The sequence below is a fragment of the Pithys albifrons genome, chromosome 24 (genome assembly GCF_047495875.1).
Source record: "Pithys albifrons albifrons isolate INPA30051 chromosome 24, PitAlb_v1, whole genome shotgun sequence".
Taxonomy (NCBI): domain Eukaryota; kingdom Metazoa; phylum Chordata; class Aves; order Passeriformes; family Thamnophilidae; genus Pithys; species Pithys albifrons.
This window is the reverse complement of record NC_092481.1, coordinates 6,581,690-6,607,099: the sequence shown is the minus strand read 5'-3', so window position 1 is coordinate 6,607,099 and position 25,410 is coordinate 6,581,690. Positions and strand designations below refer to the sequence as shown.

Genomic DNA, 25,410 nt, shown 5'->3' with positions numbered 1-25,410 from the left:
GGTCGCATCTAGTTCCAAATTCAGTGGTAAAAGTAACAGTTTCATCAGAAAACACTTTGTATTTCAGTGTTCCAACAGACAGCAGCTGCTCTGGTGGGATCCAAGGGTGTTCTCCAGCACTCCTCAGGAGCTGGCAGGTTCCTATTTCCCAGGGAAGTGTCTTAACTGTGCTCCTTGATCAGCTCTGAAAGCAGCTCCCTGGAGACTCATCCCTCTGGCAAACACTCCCATTCCAACAGATGGAAGGCTCAGCTGAGCAGCAACTGCAAAGGTTTGTGTTCTGTGCTCACAGAGTGGAGCTTCCCGAGGAGAAAGTGAGGAGTAACAACTCCACTGGGATGGGAGTCCCTGGATAACCTGCAGGAATTCCTCCCCCTCGTGGCTGACGAGCAGGGCACGTGTCCAAAGTCTCATCCAACGTGGTACAGGGTTATCAATTAAAGAGGAATTTCCCTCAGCCCTGTTTTCCTCCCCAAAAGCTCCATCTGGGCTCGTTCCCAGGGAAGCCTGTTCTCCTCTGCATCTCCAGCAGACACATCCCAGCTGGTCCCTCCTGCTCTGGGGCCACTGGGAGGGCCCATCCAGGCTGCAGGAATCCCCCTCAGCCCAAGTGAGATCCTTGGGAGAGCAGCAGGAGGGGGTCAGGAAGGGAAAATGCACATTTGAGCTGCTCTTCTTGGCTCTGTTGGTGACAGATGCTCTCATACAAGTTTTAAAACTCTCTCTGTAGCAAAAGAATCATCTGCCCAAAAGAGCTGGACAGGGAATGCAGCTGTGCTCTTAAACCCAGCTTAGCCAAGATGGAATTTTGGAGGGATGTGAAGAGTTAAAGGCTTGAACTGCTGAGCTTTCAGTGAGGCTGAGCTGGACATAAATCACCAGAGGTTGTGGAATCCCCATCCTGGGGGCCTTCCAGGCCAGGCTGGACTGGGCTTGGAGCAATCTGGGATAGTGGGAGGTGTCCCTGCCCCTGGCAGGGGTGGGACTGGATGAGCTTTAAGGTCCCTTCCAACCCAAACCACTCCATGAATCCATCACTCCATAGAACAAAGCTCAAAGCCATTTGCTTTATTTAACAATCCAACTTGAAACCAGGGGTGAGGAATGGGCAGGGGATGAGTCTCCTTCCAGTAAAGGTGCCAGGGATACCTCTGGAATTCCTGCTGGAGTGTTCTCCAAGCTCAGCTCACCCTCCCATGGCTGTCCAAGCCCCACAAAGCATCAGACAGACCTCAGGGAGGGGGTAAAATCTGGGTCTGTGCCAGCTCCAGGCAAGGCCAGGCTGAGTGTTTGTACCCCAGGGCTGGACCAGGGGCTGGAGGGGCTGTGACCACTCAGGGAAAGGGGCAGGGAAGGTGGGAATGCTGAGACATGGAGTGCTGTGCAGCAGGAGGATGTTCCCAGAGCCAAAATCTCCTGACAAGACCAGTTTTGTTGGGAAAAGCTTCCCCAGAGGGGCTGTCCCAGCTGCTGCACATCCCCCTGCACTGAGCCAGGCACAAAAAGGGCTTTATCTGCTCTGTGGCCTTCACCAAAACCCTCCAAATAATAAGATGTGGATCAGCCCTTTGGGAAAACTGGGAGATGAAAGATCCCTGGGAGTGGTGGGGTCACAGGCAGCTCATTCCCCCTCCAGGAGGAGGGGGAAGGTTATTCAGGTTATTTGGGTGACTCAGACTCAAAGGAATCTCCACCCCTCACAATTCCTGCCTCACCCCCAGAATGTCTGGCTAATTAGAGCATCTCTGAGAGACACATCCTCTGCTGCTGCTTATTTTGGGATCTCAAATTAGCTCCTGCAGACTCCAGGCTACAATCTGGCTGTGAGAGGGAGGGAATGTCTGATCCAGGGCATGTTTGCAAAATACTTGCAGCATATACAGCTATTTCAATCTATTAATATTTACAGTCTGCCATAACATCGAGGTCTGTCCCACAAACATGCAACAAAGGCAAGGCAGGAGCTGGATCACCCCAAGGGCAGAGTCACAAGATCCACTTCTACTGGTAACAAACTGCATCATAACAGATGATCTCTATCAGATCTTTCCCACTTGATACAAAAGCTGTGCCTATTAAGAAAGAAATGGGAGAGATTGGTACATGGCCAGAGAAATTGATGTTCCAATTACACTGTAAATGAAGATGAATTTGATAACCAGGCCACAAATCCAGACACGTTATTGTTCCCCCTGGCAGGATCCAATTTCCAAGTGAAAGAATTCAGGGTAATCTCCCTGTTGCAGCATTTCCACTATTACCTCCTCCTTGTTCCTAACACTCCTAAGATAAGAGGAGCTGTTTGGGAGCTTTACAGCTCCATGTAAAATTAGACTCGTGTCCTTTTCTGCCCCATGCCCAGGTTGCCTTTTGAAGCTGTTGGGCTTGTTCAGCACTGCAAGGGTTTATTTCTTGGTTCTTTTATTTATGGAGCCCAGACTTGCAGTGATCTCAGGATCTGAGAGGAGGCTTTGAGCTGTTCCCAGGAGCTTTGGGATGCTGCCTTGGGGGGGATGTGTCCTTGCTGCCTGAGCAGGTCAATGCACTGATGTGTGAGCATCTCCCACCCATTTGAAACCACTTGCAGCCATCTATAAAAGGAATTTATTAGAGGAGCACGGCCTATTTCCCATCCCTGGAATGTTCCAGGCCACACTGGACAGGGCTGGGAGCAACCTGGGATAGTGGAAGGACTCCCTGCCCATGGCAGGGGGTGGAATAAGATGATCTTTAAGGTCCCTTCCAACCCAAACCACTCTGGGATTCCAGGAACTGTGTCCCAGGATCACAGATGGAGATCTCAGACAGAAATCCATAAAACCCAGAGCAGCCAGACCCCATTTGATCCCACTGATGGGGGGCAGAGGGTGTGGAGCTGGCAGGGCCTGGCTGGGCAGCACTGGGTGTGAATCTGCAGCCTGTAATTCCAATGCCTGAGGGGCTCCTGCAGGAATTCCCACCCAGCCACTCCTGCAGCATCAGGTAACAAATCCCAGGGGATTGGCAACCAGATGATCCCAAAGGTCCCAGCCTGGGATTCAGTGAAATCCAACCCCACCCTGGTGCTGAGAGCACTCCCAAATCCCAGCCCCTCAGCCAGGAACCAGCTCGGGGAGGGGAGGGGAGGGGAGGGGAGTGAGGGGAGAGGAGGGGAGAGGAGGGGAGAGGAGAGGAGAGGGAGAGGAGAGGGAGAGGAGAGGGAGAGGAGAGGGAGAGGAGAGGGAGAGGAGAGGGAGAGGAGAGGGAGAGGAGAGGGAGAGGAGAGGGAGAGGAGAGGGAGAGGAGAGGGAGAGGAGAGGGAGAGGAGGGGGAGAGGAGAGATCCCACCACATTTCCCTCTCCCCAAACCCATCGAAACCTCCTTCCCTCTGGATCCTGGTGGGAGAGCTCAACACAGGTACATTCTGGAGCCTCCTCCTCCTCCTCCTCACTGTGCCCTGTGCAAATCCTTGCCATGGATTTGTGTGGATGTGAGGAATGGCTTTCATGTTGCAGCTCAGATGGTGCCACCCCCAGGGAACATTCTGGCAACTCCCAAGGGGTTGTGAAAACACCCAGACTTACCCTGTGGGTGCTGCCCCTGCTGCTCCTCCTGGCCCTGGGGAGTCCCAGCACTGAACTCTCCACTCCTGCAAATCAAAGACACTCGTCAGGCTCCTCAATGGAAGCAAAACCCCCCCAAAAGATAAAAAGAAAAAGAAACAGAGAAAAGTAAAGATTCCTGCATGCAATTACACATGAAGGAAAACATGCAACTTCAGCTGAGCTATGGACAGTTCACAGGGAACAGCAATTCTGGGGGCTGCAAAGTTTACATTTTTAAACAACTGAGCAGAATCTGGGGGGGTTGGCAGTAGCAGAACTAACTCCATTCATTTGCATTTAAATCCTTAGACATTTAAAGCTTTGCCCAATTCCTCTTTGCCCACATTCCACCAGAGAGTGCATTTCTCCCAGGGCACATTATTAAAGTTATCACTAATTTATGCAGAAAACACGTGGGTTGTTTTAAACCGTTTTATTTTAAACTCTTTGCGTTTTTTTTTTTTCTCTCTCTTTTTTTTTTTTTTTTTTTTAACATTAAAATTAAACATCTGAAGACTGGGCTGTATAAAAAAGTTTACATGACAAGTTTATGGAAAAGAGAAATGTGCTGTTAAAATCAGACATTTGGGTTACCTTTTGGGCGAGGCCTTTTATGCTTTACACATCCTGATTCTGCTGCGATAACTTTCCTTTAAAAGGGGGGTATGGGCTGATCTTTTCATCAAGCAACACATTATGCCCTGAAAGCTGACTCCAAACCAGTGTTGAAAATTCGGTTATTTGCACTTTAATAACAATCTACAAATACAACTTTGTGGTTTTGTTCCTTTTTTTTTTTTTTTTTAAGTGTTCCCCTCCTTCATGCGCTCCCTAAAATGGTCCATTTTTCACCCCCGAGCAGTTTGATCCTTCTCTCCCCTCAGGGTTCCAAATCCACTTTGGGGAACACAAACCATTTGTCACGTCTCTTTAAGCAGCATTTGCTTTTAAATATAAATATTCTCTATCTCCACACATCCACACCCTCCCAGAAGGATTTAAGGAGCAGCTTCACCACCGTTTTCCAACAAAAATACATTTTTTTAAGTGGTTTTTCCAAGTAAAAGCTCCCATGAAGTAGGAAGGGCATCATCTTAGCCAAGGGGAGTTCACAAATAGCAATTCCTTCTCCTCCTGGGGGGATTTGCAGCATTCCTTTTGTCACAGCTGCTCAAACCAGGGATTTCAGGCTCCAGCTGGAGTCTGGAATATCCTCTGAGCCACCTGAAACCTGAACCAGGAGCTCAGCAAAGAACCCCAGAACATTTTCCAAGCCACATTTCTGCCCCAGTCCAGCCTCAAACAGTTTTCAACAACTTCCAGGGGGTGAAAAACAAATTTTTCTTGTTTGTTTTTTTTTTTTCCCTTTATTTTTTTTTTAATTTAAGCTCATTCAACTCAAATAGTTTTTTGTGAGAATTCCAAAAACAACAAAAAAAACCCACATTTTTTTTTTTTAGAATCTCTCCAAGTTTTAAAAAGACAATTAACTTTAGCATTGATTTAAACTGATTTAAAAGAAAGAAATAAATCAAAACTCGCTACTTTTAGAGCTCAACCAAAACAAATGACAATTCAATCACATTTACTTTGATTAAAAAAGGACTAAACTTTATTGACAGATCCAGACAGACATTTTGACACGTTTTTGGCTACCTAGTTAGGCAGAATTACACATGTAGCATTTTCTCTTCAGGAACAGAGTGGGAGGACAGTTGTACAAATCCAATTAGGGCTTTATCTTATGTACAAAGTGAAATTTTTGATCATTTTTTTTTGTTTTTATTCTTGTTTTTCAGCTGCAGTGTCCCTTTTTATGCAAAGCTCGTGCTGAGATACACTTGAACAAGTCGATGGGACTGCTGATATTTGACATTTTCTTTGGAAACTTGCACTGGATTATCTGCCCCAAAATGAGAATTTTTACAGAGTTCACACCTACCCATGGAATATTCTTTCTATTATCAAACACTGGGCAATTAAGAGCCATGCTTTGTTTTTTTTTTTTTTTCTTTTTTTTCCCTTTAAACCAAACTAAGAACCCCTTTACACTGGAAAAATCTGCTTCCCAAGCATATCTCAACACTGCACGGGGGCTAGATTTCAAAATCCACACCAGAAAAGTCAATTTTAAACACCTAATTGTTCTTTTAGGTCAATTCTCTTTAGAAAAAATGCTATTTAATTTGTTGGAGGATCCTTTGTATTAAAATTTAAACTTCAAGATTCACCAGCAATCTCCTTTTAAGGAAGGTTTGGCATCTGAAGTTACTTTTTTGTTGTTTTTTTTTTTTTAATGGTGGCAGCTATTACTGTTACATTCTGATTTTAATTCTTAGAAACAGCCCTGAATTTTGAAATGTAGCCTATTTTGGGATTCTGCAACTACAACCTTTATGGGTTCCTTTAAAACAAACTTTAAAAAGTTTTAAACAAAACCTTAATTTCATAACTTCTAAGCAAAGCATTTCACCTTGAAAACTGACACTTTTAACTGTGGTTTGCTCTTGGTTTTTTTTTTGTTTCTGTTTTTTTTTTTTTTTTCCTTACAAAAGGTACAGTTGTTTATCCAAAGAAAGAAAAGCCATCTACACAGTGAAAAAAAAAATAAAAATAAAAATAAAAAGCAGCTTCCTCTAAAATCTATTTAACTCATCTTAAAAGTACTACATACAGAAGCCAAAATGCAGGGTGAGGATGGAGGGGAAGGGGGAGAAAAAGGGCCAGGAAGAAAAACAGTTAGACAATTACTTGTCTGGTGTGGGCAAAGCAAGAGGACTCCTGGGAGATACAAGAATCAGAAACAAGGGGATTGCTCAAAGGGGGCTTTGCTTTCCCCCCGAGGTGGCTCCTCAGTAACGCCCATAGGGATGTTCTCGATACCCTCCCTTGACCTGCCGGGCTGGAGGTGCCTTCAGGGAGGGGCGACTCCCATTCCAGTCATCCTGCCCTGTGGAGAGACAAGGAGGAGTCAGAGTGCACATAAAGGAGGGGAAAAAAAAAGGTTTTGGAGCTGAGGGTTACTAGAAGGGAATGAATTAGTTCTGAAAATAAAGTCAAAAAATGGGCTGCCCAGAGAGGGGGTGGATTCCCCATCCCTGGAGGGTTTGAAACTGAGCTTGGCCGTGGCACTGAGTGCCATGATCTGGTAAAGGGACTGGAGTTGAACCAAGGGTTGGACTTGATGATCTCAGAGGGCTTTTCCAGCCCCATCCATTCTGTGATTCTGTAAATGTGGCATTGAGTGAGAATCCACCATGTCTTGATCCAACCCCACTGTGAGAATCCACCATGTCTTGATCCAACCCCACTGGGAGAATCCACCATGTCTTGATCCAACCCTACTGTGATCACCAGCCCAGGGCACTCTGTGCCCTGGGCTGGTGATCACAGTGGGGTTGGATCAAGGGTTGATGATCTCAGAGGTCTCTTCCAACCCAAGTGAGAAGAGCAACGAGGCTGGAGAAGGGACTGGAGCACAAGTGCTGTGGGGAGAGGCTGAGGGAGCTGGGGGTGTTCAGCCTGGAGAAGAGGAGGCTCAGAGGTGACCTCAGCACTGTCTGGAACTCCCTGAAGGGAAGTTCTGGCCAGCTGGGGGTTGGTCTCTTCTCCCAGGCACTCAGCAATAGGACAAGGGGGCACGATGGGCTCAAGCTCTGCCAGGGGAAATTGAAGTTGGAGAGCAGGAAAAAATTCTTTGCAGAGAGAGTGCTCAGGGACTGGAATGGGCTGCCCAGAGAGGGGGTGGATTCCCCATCCCTGGAGGTTTTTCAGCTGAGCTTGGCCGTGGCACTGAGTGCCATGATCTGGTAAAGGGACTGGAGTTGGACCAAGGGTTGGACTTGCTGATCTCAGAGGGCTTTTCCAACCCAATCCATTCTGTGATTCTGTAGATGTGGCACTGAGTGAGAATCCACCATGTCTTGATCCCACTGTCATCACCAGCCCAGGGCCTCCAGGCTGGCTGAGTGATTTACTTCTCTAATTCTGTTTTCATGAAAGCAGAGACCAAAGGAAATTACTGTGGATAAACAGATTAGCTGTGGCAACTTCATGCCAAGTGTACAAGGAGCACTTTGGCCTCCCCGTCCCTGCCGACTCTGCCGCTCTCCCACCAAGCAGGAGGCACAAAAGGCTCTTTGTGCCTGTGACAAACACAGGCAACAAATCCAGGCATTGAAGGCAGCAAAGAGCCAACGTTCCTGGGAGCAGCTGTCTGCTCCAATGCAGCTTGGGCTGGAAAACAGCCCTGCTCAGGCACCTGAGCCTGAACCTCCCACAGCTGAAACCCGGAGCAGGGAACACGCTGAGGCTGGCACAGGGTGGGAGCTCTGCTTCCTTCCCTCTGGCATGACAGGCACAGGGATTCTCAGGGATTTCTAGTTCCAGGGATCCCAAAAAGCCCCTCCAGCTGGTCATTATACCCTGAGATCAGCTCAGTTGGTTAAAACTTGGTTGTAACAATGCCCAAGGTCAGGGTTCAATCCCCTGTGTGGGCCTTTGACTTAAGAGTTGGACTCGATGGTCCTTTTGGGTCCCTCCCAACTCAGAACAGTCTGGGATTCTGTGAATGGGTTGGGAGGAACCTTAAAGCTTATCCAGTGCCACCCCCTGCCACGGGCAGGGACACTTCAGTTGGTTAAAACTTGGTTGTAACAATGCCCAAGGTCATGGGTTCAATCCCCAGGGTGGGCCACTGACTTGAGAGTTGGACTCGATGATCCTTTTGGGTCCCTCCCAACTCAGACCAGTCTGGGATTCTGTGATTAATCACTGCCTGCATTCACTCAGGTGATGCCCTGGGAAAGGGACTGTTTCCAACCACATGGAATTCCTTGCCTTTAATCTACTGGAATTGGGAATTTATGATGTCATGTGGTCTAGAATATCCCTTTGGTCAGCTGGGGGCCGTTGGTACTGGCTGTGTCCCCTCCCAGTTCCCCCAGTCCCTGGCCAGTGTGGCAGCACAAGGAGCAGGAATGGCCTGGGCTGTGTCTGAGCTCTGCTCAGCCACAACAAAACATCTCTGTATCATCAGCCCTGTGTTCAGCACAAATCCCAAACAGCCCCAGAGCACCCACTGGGAGGGAAATTAACTCTGCCCCAGCCCAAAGCTTGTTCAGAGAGAGCAAAATGCTTCTTGCTCAGTGCCAGATGCAGCTGCCATTCCAAGCCTGGATATAGGAACTGGCTTAAAAAAGAAACAGGCACAGCTGATGGGAGGACTTTTGGAGTGATGGTGCTTGTCTTCCCAAGGGAGCAAGGAATTAATTCCTTGGTTTAGTTCACTTTTCCCATTGAACTGTCTTTATCTCAGCCCAACTGACTCACTTTTACCCTTCCAATTCCCTTCCCCATGCCAGGGGTGGGGAGTGAGGGGGTGGCTGGTGGGGCTTGGGGTGAAGCCACAACAGTTTGGTCCAGCCCAGCCTAAGTCAGTACTTTATATAATTAAAATTAACTAAACTCCATGGCCTCCTTGCAAGTCATACTGTGCAGAATTATTGCAAAGAGAGGTCTTTATGTGACACACAAATCCATTTTCCAAGCAAATGTACAGCACAGTCAGGATCAGGCAGTGGGTTTTTGAGGATAAGGAAGCAGATGGAACCACACCAAATACAGCCCAAGAAGACCAGACTGCAGCAGGAGTGCTGTGGGTGGAAATCCAGACCTCTTAAAATACCTTAAGGCTACAAGGAAATGAAGATACTCCCATAGTTAAAAATCGAATTTTTTTAAAGTATCATCTTTGAGACAATCAAGTTTGATAAGGAGCTAAACCCACAGAATGTCTTGGGTTGTGCAGACCTAGATATACATTTTTTATCATGAAAACTACTCGAGGTCCTCCTCAGTTTTTGTTCAGACCCTGGAGTGACACCAGAAAACTGCTGGTTGACCCCAGGCAATTCCCAACCACGTGCAGCCCCTTCCCTGTGAAAAGAACAATATTCCCAGACATACCATAAGCTTCATAGGTTTCCTGTGCCTCCCCATGTCCATAATCATAGTACTCTGTGTCCCTGGAAGAGCAACGAGGTGGTTACACACACTGAAATCACTGACACAACCTGCACAAACACTGCCCAAAATGCCCAGCACTGTTCCTGTCACTGCCCAGGCACTCCTGCATTCCAGCAGAACTGGGCACCTTCTCTGCAGCTCTGACCCAGAAATGAGTGTTTCCATTCCCTTAACATGGAAAACCAAAGGAATAAAGGCCATGCAATATTTCCTGAGGAGCAGAGAAGCCAACTCACCCTTGGCCCTGGCTGTAGTAGCCCTCATAGCCCTCGTAGCTCTGGTCTGCATAGGAGTCGTCGTAGCCCTGCAATGATCGTGACATAAACGTGTCATTGGAAGGACCAAAGTCATTCCCAGTCAACAGGGGTGGCAGGACTGAATCCAGGAGCTTCCAGAGGAGCCTGGAAACCCTTCCCTGCCACAGGGAAGTGGCTCAGCCATGACAGGCATAGCTGAGACCTGCAGTGTGCTGTGTTTTGGGAGGAATGAATCATACTAATATTTATAATTCATGGCCAAGGCTGCAGCTCTCTGAGGGACAAACCCCCATGCCAGGAGACCTGGAACTGTGCTATGAGGAAAAGGCTCTTCCCCCAGAGGGTGGTGGGCACTGACCAGGCTCCCCAGGGCAGTGGGCACAGCCCCAAGGCTGCCAGAGCTCCAGGAGGGTTTGGATGATCCTCTGGGGCACAGGGAGGGATTGTTGGGGTGTCTGTGCAGGGCACAGGATGGGATTGTTGGGGTGTCTGTGCAGGGTCAGGGTGGGATTGTTGGGGTGTCTGTGCAGGGTCAGGGTGGGATTGTTGGGGTGTCTGTGCAGGGCACAGGATGGGATTGTTGGGGTGTCTGTGCAGGGTCAGGGTGGGATTGTTGGGGTGTCTGTGCAGGGCACAGGATGGGATTGTTGGGGTGTCTCTGCAGGGTCAGGGTGGGATTGTTGGGGTGTCTGTGCAGGGTCAGGGTGGGATTGTTGGGGTGTCTGTGCAGGGCACAGGATGGGATTGTTGGGGTGTCTCTGCAGGGTCAGGGTGGGATTGTTGGGGTGTCTGTGCAGGGTCAGGGTGGGATTGTTGGGGTGTCTGTGCAGGGCCAGGGTGGGATTGTTGGGGTGTCTGTGCAGGGTCAGGGTGGGATTGTTGGGGTGTCTGTGCAGGGTCAGGGTGGGATTGTTGGGGTGTCTGTGCAGGGCACAGGATGGGATTGTTGGGGTGTCTGTGCAGGGCACAGGATGGGATTGTTGGGGTGTCTGTGCAGGGTCAGGGTGGGATTGTTGGGGTGTCTGTGCAGGGCCAGAGGTTGGACTGGATGGTCCTTGGGGGTCCCTTCCAGCTCAGGATGTTCTGTGAGTCTGTGTTATCTAAACCACAGATCTCCAGGCAGACAAACTCCAACCTCTGAACTTATGATTGGCTTCAGTGAAAATACATTTTACTGAGAAGAGAAAGTATCAATAATTGTGATGATTCCCCAAAATGCTGTCATGCATCAAAGCCAGCTGTCTTCCCTTTGGAACACCAAGAGCCAAGATAAGCTTGGCAGGAGGGGGATGCTGAGTTATATGACTGGAAACATCACCCTGTTCCTTCACAGATTTACTTTAAAAATTTTAGTGGATGGGAGAAGCCTTGGGTGCTCCTTTCTTAAAGAATTCTCTTAAAAACAGAATGTTGTGTGAACCACAACAATCTTTGATGTAATTTTTCATACCATGCACTGACAGTCATGGGAAACTTTAGTTCTTGGGGGCACATTTATAAAAAACAACCATTACTCTGGATTGAGGACACTTCAGTTCCCTTCTTTGAGGATTCAAGAGGCAGAGAAGGTCATGCAGGAACATCCCAGTGCTCAGTGGGGATCCCAGTAGTTATTGGTGATCCCAGCCCCATTCCAGTGCTCACTGGGGATCCCAGCCCCGTCCTAGTGCTCACTGGTGATCCCAGTCCCACCCCAGTGCTCACTGGGCATCCCAGCCCTGTCCCAGTGCTCACTGGGGATCCCAGTGCTCACTGGGGATCCCAGTCCCACCCCAGTGCTCACTGGGCATCCCAGCCCCGTCCCGGTGCTCACTGGGCATCCCAGTCCCACCCCAGTGCTCACTGGGGATCCCAGTCCCGTCCCAGCGCCCACTGGGGATCCCAGCCCCGTCCCAGTGCCCAATGGTGATCCCAATCCCACCCCAGTGCTCACTGGGCATCCCAGCCCCATTCCAGTGCTCACTGGGCATCCCAGCCCCGTCCCAGTGCTCACTGGGCATCCCAGCCCCGTCCCAGTGCTCACTGGGCATCCCAGCCCCACCCCAGTGCCCACTGGTGATCCCAGGCCCACCCCAGTGCCCATAGGTGGTCACTTCCCCACGGCAACCCCACATCAGTCACACTGAGCATCCCCCCCACACTCAGCTGGAACCCACCCCCCAGACAGGCAATTCCTTACGTATTCCTCGTAGGCTTCTGGCGCCGGGGGCGGAGGGAGGGGTATCCTCTGGATGCCAGCTGCCCGTGCCCGGGGGGCAGGAGCCCCCCTGACTGCCGGGGGCGGGGGCACCCCCCGGGCGATGGTGGCCCCCCGGGCAATGGCCCCCCGCACTGGGGCCCCTCGCACCAGGGCCCCCCGAGGAGGAGGAGGAGGAGGGGGAGGCCCAACCCCACGGCCCCTGCAAGGAGAGGAACAGGGTGTGAGCAGCTCCTGTGGTGCCTCTCCCAGCCCAGCAGCTCCTGAGCTCCCAACTGAGCCCTGAATTCCTCATCAGCACGAGAATTAAGGGTGTTGCCTGGCAGGAGTTACAAATCCTCCCCTGGGATGAGAATTCTGCTGCACTGGATGCACAGGCAAAGAAATAAATGTGGTCCAGGACTTTGGGCAGGGGATTTCTCAGAGTTCACTGACCTGGGCTGACCTCCAGACCCGTAAGAATCAGTGATGAGATGAGGAGGGACACGTTGGGGCTGAACAGGCAGAAGGACAGACACTACCCCATGAGACAGGGAGTGCAGCAAGAACTGTAGTAACAGTTTTATTGCCAATTTACCCCAAAGCCTTGATGGCACTGACAGAATGATGCCATCCTGGAGCTCACAAACGGTGCCAGTTTGAACTGAGAATGCTTGTTCTGCTGAAGGCTGCACAACATCTGCTTACTCTTGGGTTTCACAGGCCCATTTTTGAAAGGTAACTTTATAAAACTGTTGATTGCAGGCATGGAAAATAACACAGAAGGCACCCACTGTGTGGGATTACACCTCCAAACATGCAGAACATCAGATGCCAGAGTGCTCCAGGCGAGCCTGCAACACAAGGCTGGAAAGCCTTGGCCACAATCCAAGGTCAAGCCCCACAGCTGATTGCAAGAACAAGCAGTTTAACCTCCTCTGACAGGACAACTCTGAGCAAAATGCAGCATTGCCAGGTCTGTGCTTTGGGAGAGATACCTTGGAACGGGGGGAGGTGGTGGTGGAGCCGCTCCCCTTCCCCTCCCGGGGACTCCCCGGCCACGGTTTGGCTCTGGAACTCCGTTCAGGTAGGACAGCTCCAGGAATTGCTCCTGGCAGATATCATCCATCATGTCCTAAAAAGGGGAGAGTCAGACCCAGAGAACAGCCAACCAGCCACTCTGTGCTCCAGGATACCCCAGGCTGGAATAAAAATAACTGGAGAGTCCTCAAGTCTGCTGGTTGCATTTCCTGGGATTCGCTAAAGGGGCTAAAGAGGCAGCGATGGTCACCCAGCCCCATCCCAGTGGTCACTGGGGATCCCAGAACTCTCCCAGTGGTCACTGGTGATCCCAGAATGCTCCCAAAGCTCACTGGTGATCCCAGAATGCTCCCAGTGCTCACTGGGGATCCCAGAACGCTCCCAATGGTCACTGGGGATTCCACAACTCTCCCAGTGGTCACTGGGGATTCCACAACTCTCCCAGTGGTCATTGGGGATCCCAGAACTCTCCCAGTGCTCACTGGGGATCCCAGAACACTCCCAGTGCTCACTGGGGATCCCAGAACACTCCCAGTGCTCACTGGGGATCCCACAACGCTCCCAGTGCTCACTGGGGATCCCACAACGCTCCCAGTGCTCACTGGGGATCCCACAACGCTCCCAGTGCTCACTGGGGATCCCACAACTCTCCCAGTGCTCACTGGGGATCCCACAACTCTCCCAGTGCTCACTGGGGATCCCACAACGCTCCCAGTGCTCACTGGGGATCCCACAACGCTCCCAGTGCTCACTGGGGATTCCAGAACACTCCCAGTGGTCACTGGTGATCCCACAACTCTCCCAGTGCTCACTGGGGATCCCACAACTCTCCCAGTGCTCACTGGTGGTCACTTCTCCACAGCAATCTTATGTCAGTCATGTTGAGCCTCTAACACACATTTAGCTGGAATTAAAAACCAAAGAGCTGTAATTCCTTACATAGTCCTTGTTGGTTTCTGGTGTAGGAGGAGGATCTGAGGGGATCAGGAATGAGCACAGACCCCCAGTGAGCCTTGGAGACCAGGAGACATCCCACCTCTCAGCCTCACACCCAGGGGCTTCCCAATGCCATGGCAACACCACAAAGTGAGGAGTGTCTTCCCAGCCCTGTTGGCTTCCACAGTGACTTCCCTGCCAAGTCTCCCAAGTTTAACACATGGATTGAAGGCAGGGACACAGAAGACACTTTAAGTACACCCCAGGGACTCCTTGAGCACAACCTCTTTCCTTCAAAGACACTTCTCCTCCCAGTCTCTGCTCCTGCCTGTCAGGCTCAGGAAATCACACCCCATCCCTATGCCTGTCCACACTCCCCACCGCTATTGGGTTTCACCTGCCCCTGGTTCTTCAGGAAGCACTTCCAGGCTCACCTGTGGAGCAGTGACAGGACACACTGACCCCTCTGAGACCTGCCAGGTCTCTCAGTTCCACACTGAGCTGGCCAGAAGCACTGCAGGGGTTTTAATTACTTCCCCCCCCCCCAATTTAGTGACCAACACTAAGATTTACACTGTGCCAATCCCACCCACCCTGAGCCACATTCCCCAACTCCTTCCCAAACAGAAGAGTGTCAGAATGTACATACAGGAACCAGGAATTTCTTGACCTCCTCCATGGCATGAGCCATCAGGGCATAGGCCTCACAGGGGGGCCCAAACACCTCGATGAAGACATGCAGGTCCATGTTGAGATGGGCATATTTGGGGTCCCCTCCCTTGCGCAGCTCCTCCTCCTGCAAAGCACAGCAGAGGGACAAGGTGAGGGACACACAGAGGAGCTGCTTTGCTTTGCCCTGTTTGCTGAGCCTTGGCAGTTCAGGGAAGAGATTGAGGGGCTGGAGCGGGGCCAGAGAAGAGCAACGAGGCTGGAGAAGGGACTGGATGTGGCTCTGAGTGTCCTCTGAAACACCTCCAGAGACAGAGAATCCAACATGTCTTGATCCAACCCCACTGTGATCACCAGCCCAGGGCACTCTGTGCCCTGGGCTGGTGATCACAGTAGGGTTGGATCAAGTCGTGGTTGGATCAAGTCATGGTGATCACAGTAGGGTTGGATCAAGGGCTGGATCAAGGGCTGGATCAAGGGCTGGATCAAGGGCTGGATCAAGGGCTGGACTTGGTGATCTCAGAGGTCTCTTCCAACCCAACTGAGAAGAGCAACGAGGCTGGAGAAGGGACTGGAGCACAAGTGCTGTGGGGAGAGGCTGAGGGAGCTGGGGGGGTTCAGCCTGGAGAAGAGGAGGCTCAGAGGTGACCTCAGCACTGTCTGGAACTGCCTGAAGGGAAGTTCTGGCCAGCTGGGGGTTGGTCTCTTCTCCCAGGCACTCAGCAATAGGACAAGGGGGCACGATGGGCTCAAGCTCTGCCAGGGGAAATTGAAGTTGGAGAGCAGAAAGAAATTCTTTGCAGAGAGAGTGCTCAGGGATTGGAATGGGCTGCCCAGAGAGGGGGTGGATTCCCCATCCCTGGAGGGTTTTCAGCTGAGCTTGGCCGTGGCACTGAGTGCCATGATCTGGTGAAGGGACTGGAGTTGGACCAAGGGTTGGACTTGCTGATCTCAGAGGTCTTTTCCAACCCAATCCATTCTGTGATTCTATGAATGTCTGGAGCAGCACCTGGACACAGGTCATGCACACAGAGAGTGGTTTGGAACAGGGTGTTACACAATCCACACCTTCCACCTTTTCCCAGCTGCCTCCTCAGGCCATTTATCTTTGTTAATGGCAATATTTTTAATTGATCCCAGCCAATTTTTGACCCCAGCAGTGGATTTTTTACCCTCTATCCAATGTTCTTCCTCTCTGCCAAGGTGCTCTTTACCATCTCCCAAAGCTCTAATGCCTCAAACAAGATTCTCTAGCTCTGCTCTCAGAGCTCTCTGCTCTTCAGACTGTTATTCAGTCATTTAAGAAGCCACAAACAAGCTGGAAGTGTAAAAGCTTTTCAGGCTGCTTGAGTAAAACCTGAATTAAGTTACAGCTCTGTTGACTCTCAGCTCAGTTTTGGGAATAAGCAGGAAGGATAAAAAACATTCTTTTCATTTTTTCCCTGTTATAAAAACACCTCCTGGCACTTTGTGATTCACTAAAGATTACCAGGAACAAACTGCTCCAACATCTTCAATGAGCCAAGAGAATTCAAGGACTTCAGAGAGAACAGCCAGAAACAGGATTGCATTTATTTTTATGGAGGGGAAACAGATTCCTTTAGAGAATGACTCTTGTGGGAGCAGCTGGGATTAATTCTGATTTTATAAACCTTGTATTTCATCTTTCACATAACCCACCTCTGCAAGCAGAGGTAGAGAGTGGTTTAAAACAGGATGTGGTTTAAAAGTCCTGCTCACAAAGGAAACAAACCTCACACTTCAGCCCCAACCCAAGTGCTCCCAGTAATGCACAGAACAATTCTCTGGGGTTAGAATGGTTTAATCTTTCATAAAATGCTCTGAGAGCCACTGATTGTCACAGCAATGAGAAAGAAATTCTGTGTGTTCTCAAGCCTTACCTTGGCTTTGTCTCTCATTGAGCCTTTCCCCAGCACAGAAATCTTTGCTCCAGTTTCTTCCTGAAGTCTCTTAATGGTGTTGCCTTGAGGTCCCAAAATCTTCCCAACAAAGTTGAACTGGAAATTAATTAAAAAAAAAGAAATAAATTAGCTGCAGAGTCCAGGAGTTTTAACAAAAGCTTTTCTGAATGTCCTGTTGGCTGACCAAAAAAAAAAAATCAGTCACTCCATTTGCTCCTCACACCAAAAAATAGACCAAAAAATTTCAGTTTCAGAACATTCTTCTCATGAAAAAAATGCTCCAGCAGAAATTAACCCTCAATTAACTGCCCCAAAGTGTTTAATTTGACATCTCCTCTGCAGCAGTTTGAGAGTCTTAATGAGTTAAATGAGTTTTTAACTGCAAAACACAAAGTGTTTTACAAGGAATTGTCTAATCCAGCAACAAAATACCCCAGTTGTGCATCACCTTTTTGATTTATCCTGAGACATTCTAGAAATGCAACACATCAGAAACAAGACCCTGCAAACCTGCACAGAAAAACCCCCCAGTGAGGGTGGAGCTCTGAATTAGCTCCTTCTGAGCCTCTGACAGGCAGAAAATCCACAAAATCAGCAAATTCCAGAGATCCAGGAGCTCCTTCTGAGCCTCTGACAGCCAGAACATCCCCAGAAACAGCAAATCCTGGAGATCCAGGAGCTCCTTCTGAGCCTCTGACAGCCAGAACATCCCCAGAAACAGCAAATCCTGGAGATCCAGGAGCTCCTTCTGAGCCTCTGACAGCCAGAAAATCCACAAAATCAGCAAATCCTGGAGATCCAGGAGCTCCTTCTGAGCCTCTGACAGCCAGAACATCCCCAGAAAGAAGCAAGTCCTGGAGATCCAGGAGCTCCTTCTGAGCCTCTGACAGGCAGAACATCCCCAGAAACAGCAAATCCTGGAGATCCAGGAGCTCCTTCTGAGCCTCTGACAGGCAGAACATCCCCAGAAAGAAGCAAGTCCTGGAGATCCAGGAGCTCCTTCTGAGCTTCTGACAGCCAGAAAATCCACAAAAATCAGCAAATCCTGGAGCTCCAGGAGCTCCTTCTGAGCCTCTGACAGGCAGAACATCCACAAAAATCAGCAAATCCCAGAGATCCAGGAGCTCCTGCTGAGCCTCTGACAGGCAAAAAATCCACAAAATCAGCAAATTCCAGAGATCCAGGAGCTCCTTTTGAGCCTCTGACAGCCAGAAAATCCAAAAAATCAGCAAATCCTGGAGATCCAGGAGCTCCTTCTGAGCCTCTGACGGCCAGAAAATCCACAGAAACAGCAAATCCTGGAGCTCCAGGAGCTCCTTCTGAGCCTCTGACAGGCAGAAAATCCCCAAAATCAGCAAATTCCAGAGATCCAGGAGCTCCTTCCTACCCCTCACCTTGGGGTACTGTTTGACAGGGATCAGAACTCGCTCCTTCAGCTTCATATTCTTGTGGGAAAATAAATCCAGGTAATTTTCTTCCTCCTCCTTCTTTGTTGTCTCACCCTTCTGGATTTTTTCGATTTCTGAAGAAGATAAAAATAAATAGGGATGTTTTTTTTTTTTATTCCTTGTTGCTCAGCCAAGCAGCAGCTCAGAGGTGCAGGTGTGGTGGGACACCCTCATGGAGCAGCACTTGGAATGTGGGACATGGAACATGGACAGGCCCCTCTTCAGTGTTGGGCTTTTCCTCCCTCCACCCCCTGCAATTCCAGAGGCCAAAAATGGGATAATTGGGCAAAAATAACGAAGGCCTAGAAATAATTGAACAATTAAAAGGAGGAAACTCAAGGGCAGTTTTGGGTGTGCCCCACACAGATCCCTGAATTCCCAGAGAAACCAGCCCAAATCCCACTGAAATTCCATATATTCCCTACAGTGGAGCAGAAATCAGCAAATGAGGAGAGTTTTGATCACTCAAACCAAGGTGTTCTAAAGCCCTGATTTAATTAGTGGGGTCCACACGTGACCTGATCAACTTCATTCCTAATAATGAACAGCAGCACAGGGAGGGCACGGGGAGGGCACGGGGTGGGCACGGGGTGGGCACGGGGAGGGCACGGGGTGGGCACGGGGTGGGCACGGGGAGGGCACGGGGAGGGCACGGGGAGGGCACGGGGAGGGCACGGGGTGGGCACGGGGAGGGCACGGGGTGGGCACGGGGAGGGCACGGGGAGGGCACGGGGTGGGCACGGGGAGGGCACGGGGTGGGCACGGGGAGGGCACGGGGAGGGCACGGGGTGGGCACGGGGTGGGCACGGGGAGGGCACGGGGAGGGCACGGGGTGGGCACGGGGTGGGCACGGGGTGGGCACGGGGTGGGCACGGGGAGGGCACGGGGTGGGCACGGGGAGGGCACGGGGTGGGCACGGGGAGGGCACGGGGTGGGCACGGGGTGGGCACGGGGTGGGCACGGGGTGGGCACGGGGAGGGCACGGGGTGGGCACGGGGAGGGCACGGGGTGGGCACGGGGTGGGCACGGGGTGGGCACGGGGTGGGCACGGGGAGGGCACGGGGAGGGCACGGGGAGGGCGGGTTGGGGGAGCTCTCACGGGGCATTCCATGGCATGAACTCACCTTTCTAATAATAATAATAATAATAATAATAATAATAATAATAATAATAATAATAATAATAATAATAATAATAATAATAATAATAATAATAATAATAATAAATTGGGTTTTTAAACCCTCAGTTTAATAATAATAATAATAATTATAACAACAATAATAAAAATGAAAATAATAATCAGTAATTGGGTTTTTAAACCCTTGGTTTAATAATAATAATAATAATCATCATCATCATCATCAATAATTGGTTTTTAAACCCTCAGTTCAATAATAATAAAAAAATAATAAAAATAAATAATAATAAAAATTAATAATAACAACAACAAAACAACAATAATAATAATCAGTAATTGGGTTTTTAAACCCTCAGTTTAATAATAATAATAATAATAATAATAATAATAATAATAATAATAATAATAATAATAATAATAAATTGGTTTTTAAACCCTCAGTTTAATAATAATAAAAATAATAAAAATAAATAATAATAAAAAATAATAACAACAACAACAAAACAACAACAATAATAATAATCAGTAATTGGGTTTTTAAACCCTCAGTTTAATAATAATAATAATAATAATAACAACAACAACAATAATAAAAATAATAATAATTAATTCGGGTTTTAAACCGTCAGTTAAATAATAATAATAATGATAATAATAATAATAACAACAACAATAATAACAACAAAACAACAACAATAATAATAATAATATTCAGTAATTGGGTTTTTAAACCCTCAGTTTAATAATAATAATAATGAATAATATAATAATATAATATCATCATCATCATCATCATCATCAGTAACTGGGTTTCAAACCCTCACTTTGAGCCATGAAAAGGAGCATCAGAAGTTCTCAATTCAGGCAATGGAAACTGCACATTTTTGTGTGTCAAAAATCAGATTTTCATTTTCAATTCTCTGTCGTGAATTGGTTTTGAAAAGCCCCTGAAGGGTCTGAGTGAGGGGAAGGAATTCTGGAGTCCCAATGATCTGCTGGATCTGCTGGAATTCTGGAGCCTGGGGGGGTCTGGGACACATCCCAATGATCTGCTGGATCTGCTGGAATTCTGGAGCTTGGGGGGGTCTGGGACACATCCCAATGATCTGCTGGAATTCTGGAGCCTGGGGGGATCTGGGACACATCCCAATGATCTGCTGGAATTCTGGAGTGTGGGGGGGTCTGGGACACATCCCAGTGATCTGCTGGAATTCTGGAGTGTGGGGGGATCTGGGACACATCCCAATGATCTGCTGGAATTCTGGAGTGTGGGGGGATCTGGGACACATCCCAATGATCTGCTGGAAGGAATTCTGGAGTGTGGGGGGATCTGGGACACATCCCAGTGATCTGCTGGAATTCTGGAGCCTGGGGGGGATCTGGGACACATCCCAATGATCTGCTGGAATTCTGGAGCCTGGGGGGGATCTGGGACACATCCCAATGATCTGCTGGAATTCTGGAGCCTGGGGGGGTCTGGGACACATCCCAATGATCTGCTGGAATTCTGGAGTGTGGGGGGATCTGGGACACATCCCAGTGATCTGCTGGAATTCTGGAGCGTGGGGGGATCTGGGACACATCCCAATGATCTGCTGGAATTCTGGAGCTTGGGGGGGGTCTGGGACACATCCCAGTGATCTGCTGGAATTCTGGAGTGTGGGGGGATCTGGGACACATCCCAGTGATCTGCTGGAATTCTGGAGTTTGGGGGGATCTGGGACACATCCCAGTGATCTGCTGGAATTCTGGAGTGTGGGGGGATCTGGGACACATCCCAATGATCTGCTGGAATTCTGGAGTGTGGGGGGATCTGGGACACATCCCAATGATCTGCTGGAATTCTGGAGCTTGGGGGGGGATCTGGGACACATCCCAATGATCTGCTGGAATTAGGTCATTAAGGGAGGCCAATTAGGAACTGGTACAAACACCTTCTCCAGCTCTGCCTGGAAATTAAACTCTCCCTGGGGGATGGCAGGACAAGCCCCACATGGAGGAGACTCAGGAGCCTCTTCCAGGCAGGAATTCCAGAGTTTGTCCTCACTTTTATTCCCAATTCTCTCCCCATCCCAGTGAGATTTTCTCACTTTTATCCCAAATTTTCTCACTTTTATTCCCAATTCTCTCCCCATCCCAGTTGGATTTTCCCACTTTTATCCCCCAATTTCTCACTTTTATCCCCAATTTTCCCACTTTTATCCCCAATTCTTTCCCAGTGGGATTTTCCCATTTTATCCCCAGTTCTCTCCCAGTGGGATTTTCTCTTTTATCCCCAATTCTCTTCTCGCTTTTATCCCTAATTCTTTTCCCCATCCCAGTGGGATTTTCTCTTTTATCCCAAATTCTCTCACTTTTATTCCCATTTTCCCCCCTGGAATTCTTTCTCTTTCTCCCCATTTTCCCCCCTGGAATTCTTTCTCTTTCTCCCCATTTTCCCCCCTGGAATTCTTTCTCTTTCTCCCCATTTTCCCCCCTGGAATTCTTTCTCTTTCTCCCCATTTTCCCCCCTGGAATTCTTTCTCTTTCTCCCCATTTTCCCCCCTGGAATTCTTTCTCTTTCTCCCCATTTTCCCCCCTGGAATTCTTTCTCTTTCTCCTCATTTCCCCGCCCTGGAATTCTTTCTCTCCCCATTTCCCCTGGAATTCTTTCCCCCTTTTCCCCCTGGAATTTTTTCTTTCCCTCCCCATTTTTCCCCCTGGAATTCTTTCTCTTCCCATTTTTCCCTGGAATTCTTTCTTTCTCTCACCATTTTTCCCCTGGAATTCTTTCTCAGGACTTTCCCTGGAATTCTTTCTCTCCCCATTTCCCCTGGAATTCTTTTCCTCATGTTTTAAATGAATGAAACAACCCCCCCTCCCCATCAATCCTTGTCCCACCCCTTCTCTTTATGTGGGAATCCCCAAATTCCTTGGATTTCCCTTGCCTGGGAGGCACCACCCTGGAGCATCAGCTGCCTCCAGGCTTTCATTAATCCCAGCCATTAAACCGATGGAAAATGGGATTCTGAAAGGGATTTATTCAGCCCAGGGTGTCGAGCTCCCCGTGCCCCTCCCTGGCTGTTGGCACAGTGGGAAAACAGCAATTCCCGGGAATTATTCCCACATTAAAGGAGCCAACAAACCCTCCACACCAATCCCCCATCCCCAAACCTTGAAGAAATAAAATGGATTTGGAATCAGGATGAGAAACAGGCAGAGAGTCAAGTGTGGGGCTGAACCTGAGCTGGGGGCAGCCCTGGGGTGGCGCCATTCCCATGGGAATATCCGGGGAATGGGAATATCCCGGGCCATGGGAATATCCCAGGGAATGGGAATAACCTGGGCCATGGGAATCTCCTGGGCCATGGGAATATCCCGGGCAATGGGAACAACCCGGGCCATGGGAATAACCTGGGCAGTGGGAATATCCCAGGGAATGGGAATATCCCAGGGAATGGGAATATCCCGGGCAGTGGGAATATCCCGGGCAGTGGGAACATCCCGGGCAGTGGGAACACCCCGGGCAGTGGGAACACCCCGGGCAGTGGGAACATCCCGGGCAGTGGGAACACCCCGGGCAGTGGGAACACCCAGGGCAGTGGGAACACCCCGGGCAGTGGGAACACCCCGGGCAGTGGGAACATCCCGGGCAGTGGGAACATCCCGGGCAGTGGGAACACCCCGGGCAGTGGGAACACCCCGGGCAGTGGGAGCCGGCGGGATCGGCCGCAGGGAGGGAGGGAGGGGAAGGCTCGGGCTGGGCACAGAACAAAGGGCGGTGCCAGGGCCGGCCCTGGGCAGGGGCTGCGGGAACGGGAAGGGATTCCAGAGGGAACCCCCGGGAGGGCAAACCCCGAGCCGGGAACCCCCCGGGGGGCAAAGGGGGCCCCGAGTCCGGCTGGGACTGAGCCCGGCCCAGCCTCGGCAGCTGGGGCTGATCTTGGGGGTCTCCCCGGGAATTTGGGGAGTTGTGGGAGAGGGTTGGGATTTATATGGGAATTTGGGGAGTTCTATGGGAATCTGGGGAACTCTACGGGAATTTGGGGAGTTCTAGGGGAGCTTTGGGATTTATATGGGAATTTGGGGAACTCTACGGGAATTTGGGGCATTCTACGGGAATTTGGGGAGTTCTAGAAGAGGTTTAGGATTTATATGGGAATTTTGGGATTTATAAGGTGAATTTGGGGCTTTCTATAAGAATTCTGGGCTTTCTAGAAGAATTTTGGGATTTAAGTGAGACTTTCAGGATTTATGTGAGAATTTGGGGATCTCTACGAGAATTTCGGGGATCTCTACGGGAATTTCGGGATCTCTACGGGAATTTCGGGATCTCTACGGGAATTTCGGGATCTCCGTGGGAATTTCGGGGATCTCCGTGGGAATTTCGGGGATCTCCGTGAGAATTTCGGGGATCTCCGTGGGAATTTCGGGGATCTCCGTGGGAATTTCGGGGATCTCCGTGGGAATTTCAGGATCTCCGTGGGAATTTCGGGGATCTCTACGGGAATTTCGGGATCTCCGTGGGAATTTCGGGGATCTCCGTGGGAATTTCGGGGATCTCCGTGAGAATTTCGGGGATCTCCGTGGGAATTTCGGGATCTCCGTGGGAATTTCGGGATCTCCGTGAGAATTTCGGGGTCTCCGTGGGAATTTCGGGGATCTCCGTGGGAATTTCGGGGATCTCCGTGAGAATTTCGGGGTCTCCGTGGGAATTTCGGGGATCTCTGTGGGAATTTCAGGGATCTCTGTGGGAATTTCAGGGATCTCTGTGGGAATTTCAGGATCTCTGTGGGAATTTCAGGATCTCTATGAGAATTTCAGGATCTCTATGGGAATTTCAGGGATCTCTGTGGGAATTTCAGGATCTCTGTGGGAATTTCGGGGATCTCCGTGGGAATTTCAGGGATCTCCGTGAGAATTTCGGGGATCTCTGTGGGAATTTCAGGATCTCTGCCAATTCCATCACTCCCATCCCGATGCTTTGGCTGTCCCAGTTCACCCCAAGCCCTCTCAGTGTCTCCTGCTCTGCCTCTGAGGAGCTGCCCCAAAAACTGGGGCAGGAGTGCCCTGAACTGTCCCAGGGGATGTTCCACCCATGGAGTGGCACATTCCCAGCGTTTAAACCCCCTGGAAGGGCCAAGCCCAGCTCGGGGTGATCAGTGACCACCCCTGGCCATCCCTCCCTCTCCTTCTCCTCACAATTAGCATCCTAATTAGCACACTGAGCATTATTAGGGTATTTTATTTCAACCACTGGACATTCTTTGCTCAGCCCAGGGGGGTTTCTTTGCAATTCTCGCTCTGCCCGGCTGGGGCTGCACCCCCCGAGGGGGGATTAGTGACGAAATACAATTAATGAGACATAAAATAATACAACGTATCACGCACTATAAGCCCCAACACACGAACCTTCCCGGGCTGAGCTTCGCTCGTGCCCAACGAAACCGACACTAAACAGGAGAAATGCCTCATTTTATCCACATTTAACCCCTGCCGGTCACACCTCGCACCGGAGCCGGAATGGCCGAGGGAGGGTCCGGCTGACCCGGAACCTCCCGGGGCTCTGCCCGGGGCACCCCGGGGGGCTCGGCCCGGGGGGAACCCTCGGGGGGCTCCGCCCGGGGCGAACCCTCGGGGGGCTCCGCCCGGGGGAACCCTCGGGGGGCTCCGCCCGGGGGGAACCCTCGGGGGGCTCTGCCCGGGGGGAACCCTCGGGGGGCTCCGCCCTGAAATCCTTCGGGGGGCTCTGCCTTTGAATCCTCCCGAGCTCTGCCCTATAACCTCCCTGTGCGCCCTGGGGCTCTGCCCGTGCCCCCCGTGCCCCCCCCGTGCCCTGCCCGTGCCCCGGTACCTGCGGTGAGGAGCTGCATGGCGTGTGTGAAGGACGGGTCCAGGCTGTCCTTCTCAGCCATCAGCTCGGGCAGGTACTTGTTCTCGGGCTCCATCTTGTCTCCGGAGCTCCCCGAGGCGGCCCCGCCGGTTCCGGGCCCCGCCTGCGCCCCGCTGGTGGCCCCCCGGGCCCCTCCGCCGCGGAGCTGGCGGCGTGGCGGCGGGGCGCGGCCGCCGGGGCCCTGCCCGCGGGACAGGCGGCCCGCGGGGTCGTCGCGGCGCTGCATGAGGCGGGGACAAGGTGGGGACAATGCGGGGACGAGGCGGGGACAGGCCCGGGACAGACCCGGGAGGGACCGGAGCGGCCGCACCGCCCGCGCCGCGCCGGGGCCGGAAGTGC

General features: G+C 50.6%; 1 protein-coding gene across 2 annotated transcripts; it reads right to left on the bottom strand.

Annotated features, from left to right (window-relative positions):
- Nucleotides 1-1,038: 1,038 nt before the first annotated feature.
- Nucleotides 1,039-25,410, bottom strand: KHDRBS1 (KH RNA binding domain containing, signal transduction associated 1). 2 transcript variants are annotated; one of them, XM_071576692.1, is made up of 11 exons: nt 25,033-25,410; nt 18,008-18,135; nt 16,593-16,709; nt 14,672-14,818; nt 13,044-13,180; nt 12,049-12,268; nt 9,849-9,916; nt 9,553-9,611; nt 4,180-6,535; nt 3,565-3,629; nt 1,039-2,072 (listed from the first exon to the last, which is right to left on the bottom strand). In XM_071576692.1, the coding sequence occupies exons 1-9, from the start codon at nt 25,295-25,297 to the stop codon at nt 6,438-6,440; spliced, it is 1,239 nt and encodes a 412-aa protein (XP_071432793.1). In that variant the 5' UTR covers nt 25,298-25,410; the 3' UTR covers nt 1,039-2,072; nt 3,565-3,629; nt 4,180-6,437. The 2 variants fall into 2 exon arrangements, with proteins under 2 accessions (XP_071432793.1, XP_071432794.1); XM_071576693.1 differs by having other exon boundaries at nt 6,337-6,535.

Coding starts and splice junctions, on each gene's coding strand:
- KHDRBS1 (XM_071576692.1), bottom strand. CDS start 25,297: ATGCAGCGCCGCGACGACCCCGCGGGCCGCCTGTCCCGCGGGCAGGGC. Junction 18,136..25,032: donor CATGCAGCTCCTCACCGCAG/GTACCGGGGCAC, acceptor TATCTTCTTCAG/AAATCGAAAAAATCCAGAAG. Junction 12,269..13,043: donor CCACCTCCCCCCGTTCCAAG/GTATCTCTCCCA, acceptor CTCTCCTTGCAG/GGGCCGTGGGGTTGGGCCTC.